This window comes from Rattus norvegicus, chromosome 19, assembly GCF_036323735.1.
Source record: "Rattus norvegicus strain BN/NHsdMcwi chromosome 19, GRCr8, whole genome shotgun sequence".
Lineage (NCBI taxonomy): Eukaryota > Metazoa > Chordata > Mammalia > Rodentia > Muridae > Rattus > Rattus norvegicus.
The window spans coordinates 59,630,084-59,638,651 of NC_086037.1; the positions used below are offsets into that span (position 1 = coordinate 59,630,084).

Sequence of the window (8,568 nt, forward strand, 5' to 3'; positions counted from 1 at the left end):
TTGCGAGATCCTGGGGATGAATGAGAAAGAGAGGTTGTGGCTTAACAGTGTTTGTTGACAAGTGGTTAATTATGCTGGATAATTTGTTGTCAACTTGACATAAGATAAAGTCATTGAGAGGAAAGAGGGTCAATACCTCCATAAACTGATGTTGTAGGCAAGACTATAGAGCATTTCCTTAATTAGTGACTGGCGGAGGAGGACCCAACCCATGGTGGTGGTGGCCCATGGCCTCCAAATCAGCTCCTTCCTCCAGGTTTCTGCCCTGTTGGAGTTCCTGTCTTGACTCCCATTGGTGATGAACAGATAAACAGAATCCCAATAAAACCTTTCCTTCTGGTCATGGTATTTCTTCACAGTAGTATTAAGCCTAACCAGGGTCCTATACAATACCCAAAGTTAACCTAGGGAAGCCAAGTATGGGAGAGTCCTTAAACAACTATGATATCTATCTAGAACATTCTGTTTTGGTTGTTTCTTATGGCCTGTGTATTGTAAGGACAGTCATTGCTTTCTTTTTATTTGGTTGTTTCTTTTTCTGACAAAGAGAAAGGCAGGTATAACGGAAGCACACAGCTGGTGTTTAATGGCTCTGTCAGACTCTATTATAAAACATCACTTACTTACTTTGATTTGTACGTATCCATGCCGTGAGAGCAGACTCAGCCAGAACCCGTTTCTGGCTTTGTTTACACTTATCTTTTACACGTGGAAGACTTTTGATGGCACCTCACCAAGGTTACAATCCTTTTATGATCATTAATTTTTAATCTGGGAAAGAGTCTTGGAGGCAAGATGGTTCATCTGTGTTAACTTGGTTGCGCAAATGAAAACACACAGAACTCTTACATTTGGCTAAAATAATCAGGAAAACCCTGCCAAAAGTTAGGGATGTGATATTGCCCCCCTAATGCAGCCACCTTTTATTTAAAGCTTGGTTCCATTTAATTATCCTTGAACTTGTGGTTGAAGATCTTGAGCACACACACACACACACACACACACACACACACACACACACAGAGGGGGGGGGACGGGAGAGAGGGAGGGAGAGAGAGAGACAGACAGACAGACAGACAGTCAGACAGACAGAGGGATTTTCACTTTTGATTTCAGATCTTATATTCAAACTCAGTCTAGTCTGGAACTCATATAGCACAGGCTAGCCCCAGGTTCAGGGTGATTCTCCTGCCTGAGCTTTCTGAGTATTGTAATTACAGGCTTGAAATATGTAGTTGGAGGTTCAGTGAATCTTGGGTTTATTTGGCCCACTGAACTTGTGGGCGAAGGCTTATCCTTCCTCTTTGGATCCAGTGAATTGGCAGTGTGTTAAAGTCACCACCTCCTGTTTTTAAGGAACATGATTGTGAGATATTCTAAATCAAACCTCTATGAGTTGCTCAGATTTCAACCGATCCAAAACCCTGTGAGAAGCCACATCTTCGGTGTTCTACGTCATGCTCTCTGGTTTTTAGATTCACAGATATTAACGACTCCTCCGGGAAACTTGACCTCAGCCGCCTGTCTCTATCGAGCAGTGACTACTGGGCCATGCTGGCTTATAACAGATCCAAACTCTGCAATATCCTGTTCTCCAATGAACTGCACCGTCTCCTCTCCCCACGTGGGGTCACGTCCAACGCACTGCACCCTGGAAACATGATGTTCTCAGCTATCCATCGCAACTCATGGGTGTACAAACTGCTGTTCACCTTGGCCAGGCCATTCACCAAATCCATGGTAAGTGCGTGGCTTCTGGAACTTCCCAGACATCTTTGGTCAACATCACAAAAGGGCCTGGAATCCCAGACCTGCACGTCTAGTTGTGATCTCGTTGTCACGAGCTGCTGTGGGCCTGGTATTGAGTGTAAAGGCATCTGACCTGTTCGTTCATTGGCTAAAGCTCTCCAACAGGTCTGCCATGTTTAAATTGGGTCTGTTGCTCCACCATAGACTCGTCTTGGATAATAGATGTTGGTTGTCAGTGTTAGGTGGAGAATACTTGAAAATCTTGGAGGTTTGGGGTGAAGGGTACTGCGATGGTGTGTTTTCTCTCAGTGGGATTTCTGCGTCGACACACAAACTTCAAATGCCAACTCTGTGGAAAATACAACGCTATGTGTGCTTTGTGTTAGTTGAAAATGTGGACTAGGGAGTGTTAGTAGATACTGCTCTTCTTGGTTCAGTGAGGTTTTCATGTTGGATGTTCTAGATGATTCTTGTAATGGAAGTCTGGGTATAGCTCCTTCCTGGAGAAGGCTTTGTGGCTAGAGTGTGGTTTATCCTTCATAACCCTGAAGACAAACCTCCTGGATGAATCACACCGCTGTGGTTAGAACTGAAGCATTCACAAAGCTAAATGGGAAGCTTGTACATTCCTGTCGGGTGTTCTTTTGATGGTGTGTCGAACCTCTTCTGTGAATTCATCAACCAATGTTACTTGGATGAAGGAAGTGCATGTTACGTAGCATCCTTGGCCAGCCGCCCTTCCGAGCTTGGGGTCAGGTCAGGGAGATGACTTAGTGGGATAAGCATGTTCGGAATAAGAATTAAGAAATGGATTCAGGTGAAAGTTAGGGTGGCTTTACACATTCACAAGCCCAGTGTTATATGTCTCTCAGGGCCTGAAGTTCCAGGTGCAATAAGAAACCTGCCAATAGACAGACAGACAGACAGACAGCCTGACTGACTGATCATAAATACAGTAGAGAGTGTTAAAAGAAGAACTCAACATCTACCTCTGACTTATGTAAAAATAACGTTTACTTGCTTGAAGTATTTGTCATCTCTGAGGTTCACTGCCTCAGTCTCCTAACCTAGGCCTAGTCCTGGAAGCTTCTAGCCTCTGCACAATCTTATCTAGGCCTAGACTGTTTCCAGCCTCTGCGACCTGCTGCTGAACAAGTTGACTTGTTCTTTCTGAACTCTGGCTCAAATCCCTTTCTGTGAGAACCGAATCAATCTGGCTTCTCTTGGTTTCTGACTGAATTGCTCTGCTTGGCCTCCTACTGACCGTGTCATTCTGGTCTAATCTTCTGGCTCCTTCTGTCTTCACCTGTGTTTAGCTTGTTCTCTCTCTCTTCAACCTGTCTCTGTACAACAGCCAGAGTGAGTACACCCTGGGACGGGTCACATCTGACTGACCACCAGAGCCACTTTCTCACACCATCTCCCTCACGCTCCTCTTGTTGCTCTCATCGTGATAAGATAAGTAGAGGCACTTCTGCCATTTCCATGGAGCTGTATTTTGAGACACAAATCATGTGCATCAGAGTTCCCATCCCATGTATAGGATGGATTCCCAAATGCCAGTCAAGCAGGTAACTCTCTAGCCTAGGGCTCCACTGTGCTTCGGACTCCCTTCTCCATCTCACCGGACTGAAAGCATTTTCCCCCGTGGCATGGGCATAGCTTGGGTATTCTCTCCATTGTACAAGGCCCAGGGAAGAAGAAATCCCACCCTGCCTGGCATTCAGAAAGCCCAGCCTCCCTCCTCCGTGCAGCCAGCCCCTGTAAGCATTAAACAGCAGTGTTTCAATATCAACATCCCTTCTTTATTTGCTGTGACTCGCTGTGACTATGGTGATTTTAGTTACCGTAATTAGGTCACCCTTCATGGAGTCGGGCTATTTTAAGTGGCTCTTTAAGGACTATTGTTGCAGATCAGTAATTTTACAATTGGATGCTCTCGTGCAACTTTATTAAATGTAATATGTCTTTTAAATGTTGCCCTTTTACAGTTATACGTTTCTAATTGTTGCTGTAAATGCATTATCACTTTGAAATTAATTAATTTTTGCATTTGGGCCTCCTGCAGTATAATAATCACTAATGAGAAACTCACAGGGACTAATTCTCAGCACAGCGCCCCCTACCGGCAAGGTCGTGTCTCTGCCACCCTCTTTCTCCAGAGGGCTACAGGACAAGTGTCCTAGGGGTTCCCGGAAAGAGGTGATTATTCCTCTTGCCTCGAATTTATGATAAAATAAAGAATGAGCAAAATGAAAATATGCTGTTTTAAATGTTGTTTAAGCCAAGATTTTTTTCCAGCAGCAGTCCCTAAATGTCTTAAAGGAAACCAAAGTTTGCAGAGAGTATTTGCATGGTGAAGTCACGTCATGAGGGAACTTCTTGTTGACATCTCTGCCTCTAAACTGCATGTGTATTAATGTGTGCATTATATGTTAGCATGCATGGTATAGCTGTGTTTACAAATGACATCATAATTACTATAAACCTGACCCATATTGTTATCTAATGGTGTAAGAGATTTACCAGGGTGTTTTTGGCTATTAGTGTGTGCTACGTTGTTAAGAACTTTGAAGCTTCCAGCTAAGGGGCACCTTGGCAACTCCCACCTGACCTCGAGATGCCTCAGGTATCAATATCTGCATGTTTTCCCCTCACAACACTTCTGTGGGGTCAAAATAACTTGTGTCTGGGCCAGAAAAAGCTCCGAGAGCTTACCTAGTGTGTTCAAGAAAATGCCATTCTTGCCCCCAGAACCTCTGCCAACTCCTTCCAGCTCCATTTCCTTAGTCAAACACATCGTAGCGCCCCCGCCATGTGTGTCTGATTGTGTTGTTGCGTTTCCTCTTTAAAACATTTGACAGCACCTTCTTGACCCACTCCCCTCTTTTTTTCCACATTAGTTTTGAACTCTGGTAAACAACCTCCCTGCCAGAGGTCTGAGGGCCAAGCCAGCCCTCTGTGGCTCGGCATGTAAATTTCAGGTTGAGCACAGTCACGTGCCTTGAAGGGTGTTTGAAGCAACCAAATATTTGTGTTGGCAGGTAACCGTCGGAAAGGATATCATGTGTTAGGGTAACAAGAGCTTAGCAGATGTTTTTAGGGAACTGTGTTTTCATATCAGTTCACGTTTTTAAAAAAATGGCTCAAGTTTGTAGATCTTCTGAAAGGATTAGGTTTCTCTTCTTGTGGCCATGAAAAGGCTGCCATTGTAGGGAGCTGTAACAGATGTGTGGCTACCCGGTTAATGGATGGGCCTGCGACGCTGGGTCCCGTCGCAGAGTTATAAATTACAAGCAGAGAAAGCACAACATAGCATTCTCCTAACGTTCTGCAGAGCCACGCTGGCTCCCTCTGCCCTTGAATAACCCGCGGCCCAGTGATTTATAGTTGGACAACTTTAAAACATAATGAAGGGCCTAATAAATGTTGATTTGTTCTTTAAATTGCTATTTTAACAAAATACATCTCTTGGAGGCCTGTAGCTGGCTACTCCGGAGGTGCACTCAAGGACCCACCTCGTGTCCGAATCTTTATTGGTATATCGGCGTGCCCCATGCAAGGAGAGAAGGGACGAACAGCGGCTCTCCAGTTTTCCTTTTTCTTTTTTCCTTTTTCTTTTTTACAGTTGAGAGGAGAAAATACATTCTGCAATGCGGAAATCCATATTCCTTGTTAATCTCAGTATTTTGAGCCTTCCGAGCATGGGTGGAATTCTCTGATTTCCCTGCTTCCCCCAAGCCAAGGTATAGCAGGGAAATAGACTTTTGGGACCTCTGTGGCCGGGCCACACGTGAGCTCTCTCACCATGGCCCCTACATACAGTGGCTCAGCTCTCGTCTTACAGAGGGCCACCTTCCAGCAGCCTCAGTCAGCCTTCTTACCTTGGCCTAGGACTCATTAGTCATTGCTCCGTTCTTCCAGGGCTTTAAAGTGTGTGGCGTTTGCTTAGTCTCAGGGCTAATCTGCATGTGGCAGATTTCAGAAGAGCCAAGAACTTGGGATCTGTAGGCGGCTTGTTTTAAAACTCAGTTCCCCTGTTTCTCTTCGGTCATTTTGTAATAATTCAACCTGCCTTAGGCCAAATTTCTGTATCGGTTCAGTGGCTATGAGAGCTACAAGCTCTTAATTCACATCGAAAGGTGGTTGGAATAAGATCTGGGGGTCTTATTTAATTTCTTCATAGATTCTGAAACCGTGAGGCATCCAGAGGTATGTTTGGCCCCAAAGTGTGCTTAGGAAGTGACGATCACTGTGATCATTGTGTCCCTTATGTGTCCTGAAGGCAAGGTGGGTGGTGTCATTCTCCTACTCTCCCCTTCCTCCTTAGGAAGAAGATGCTGACTCAGAGCTGGTCTGTGAGTCCTCTTTCTCCGCTTCCACTGTGTGAAACCAGGTTGATTACCCTGTTCCTGGTGCATGGATAGAAGGCTAGGAAAGCACAGGCGTGACTTCTGTGAGCCTTTACAGCAAGAAACGCACTCTGATGCTAAAATAGAAGGATCAGCCGTCCTGTAGCTTAGATTGTGTACTCACAGCACAGCCATGAGAACATACGAGAATTAAACAGACAGAACCAGGGTTCCAGCCCCAGCTCCAGTCAGCCCAGCCGTGTGTTCTTTCCTAATACATCTTTTCATTCCATCGCTTCTACTCTCAACCACTCTGCTCACCCTGAGCCATGTCCTGGAAGCATTTGAAGGCTTTCACACTAGAACAAGAGTTTTGTCATGTGCCGTCGTAAAAAGAAGAAAGAAAAAAGGCAGGAAGTATCAGGAGTCCCTCAAAACTACAGGCTCCACACTGACTATAGAGTGAGGGGCCAGACAGTTCTATCTCCCAACCGTTCCACATCTGTAACCACGAAAGACAGTCCCTATGTGCTCTCGTTTGATATTCAAACATGGCGGTTTTCTCCTTACATCACTGTAAAGGAAAGATGTTATGTGCTTCTACAGGGCGGTCACAAGGGTGCTCTTTGTTTCCAGTCTCTCTAAGTTCCGAGGGTGGAAGAAATGGCAAGGCCAGGTCTCACTAGAGCCAAAAGCCCCCAGGCTCCTGGCTACAAGCCACGACAGTGGATTCCCTCAGAGAAGCATGTTTGAAAGGAGGATTATTTATGTTGAGATCTAGCGAGCTGTGGAATAGTTAGGGAACGTTCTAGAGTCAGGCAGCTCTCATATCAAATATCAGCCCTAACTCATGAGCAAGTTTCATACCTTCATTAAGAGACCCGTGAAATAGCACGTCTCATGCCCACCTTATGGACTGTGTTGAGCAATGAAGAAACCCACGCATGCGCAACATCCGGAACCCACTAGAGAGCTGATAAGCATCATGGTCTTATTTTTGCCCCGTGGCAAGAATCCGGCATTGTGAAGGTTTCGTGGCAGCTGCACATGGAAACTCACAGTGTTATCTTCAGTCCGCATCACTGTGACTAACCTAGCTGGCATGGTGGCAAACTCTGCATAGTAGAGGAGCGTGGGGCAAGTTTGTCCAAGGTGGAAAACAGGAAAGAGAACTTGAGCTGGAAGTGGGAGCTTCCTTCCGTAATTCCTTCCCCAGGGCTCTAAAACCAACCAGCAAGTGCTGGGCTATTGAGACACCTCACAGCCAAGCCACACTTGATGGGCAGTTGCTGTGACTGTCCTCCACACGCCATAGCTTCAACTCAGTTTTGTGGGTATGCGATTGATAAATACAACCCCCGTCTCTTTTTGGTATAAACATACCCTGGGAAGTGTTTGGCCTGATGAACATATTTGCTGCCTCTCTTGGTTATCGTGCATGTACATGTATGGATATATGTGTATATATGTATGTGTGTATTATGTATATATATATATATATGTTTGTTTTGTGTATCTATATGTGTATGTATATGTATATATATATATGCATGTTTGTATGTGTATATATGTGTATGTGTGTGCATGTCTCTTTATATGTGTTTGTGCACGTATGTTGTATGTCTATGTAGGTACACGTACAGATACATGTATCTGTGTGTACATGTATGAGTATGTGTGTATATGTATACATATACATAGGTATGTGAATGTGTATGTTCATGTTAACAACTTAAGATCTACCCTCACCCATTTCCAGTTCCACATATGTGATAGATGGTCATGTTACTGGAATTTGGAGGGGTTCCCTTAGTGGTTCCTCGATGATCCAGCAGGAAACTGGGGTCAGAATAGACTGAAGTGGAAGCTTGAAGAAAATTACTAGCATTTAAAAGAAAAACTCCCAGGGCAAGAAAGCTGCTGAGGAAAAGACCGGCCATGATGGTTGAGCTAAGCTGGTGTGGAGGAGGGTCATGTGACAGCGGTAGCCACACAGTGGAGAAGCAGGGTGCTTTAGAGAATGACTGAAGCCCCAAGTGTTGGGAAAAGCTTGCCTGGAACAGAGATTTGAAAAGATGAAAAAGAAAAGTTGCACACTGTTGAGTAATTCAGAGAAACAGGCCAACTTCCAACCAAAATGGCTGAGCTGTTTGAGAGACTGTGCTAGGGGTGGAAAACTTTCCGAGGAAGAGTATAGCATCTCATTAAATGGCAGTTGTTCCGCCCACCTGTTTGGCCAGTCTTCCGGGCAGCTCCTTGGGTAGGTGACTGAAACTCACCTGGAATGCCATATCTCCATCCGGCCAAGGACTCCGCTCTCCTGACTGAGGCTTCTGCCTTAGTGTCTTCATCACACACTAAAGCATGATCAACGCTCCCTGCCCTCGTGCTGACACACATCTGTAGTCTTGCCCTCCATTCTTGGCTTGTTCCTCAAATGACTTCACTTCCTGTTGCATCTTGACAG

The 8,568-nt window shown here is 45.1% G+C and overlaps 1 protein-coding gene across 8 annotated transcripts in view; it reads left to right on the forward strand.

The window, feature by feature from the left end:
* The window catches only part of Wwox (WW domain-containing oxidoreductase), a 930,922-nt gene that overhangs the window by 291,682 nt on the left and 630,672 nt on the right, over positions 1-8,568 (forward strand). For 7 of the 8 annotated variants that reach the window (XM_063277944.1, XM_039097635.2, XM_006255671.5 and 4 more), the window contains one exon: positions 1,476-1,740. In XM_063277944.1, coding sequence (XP_063134014.1) covers positions 1,476-1,740 — 265 coding nt within the window. Of the gene's footprint in view, positions 1-1,475; positions 1,741-5,935; positions 6,392-8,568 lie in introns of those variants that run through there. The other variant, NM_001106188.2, reaches the window with a different exon arrangement.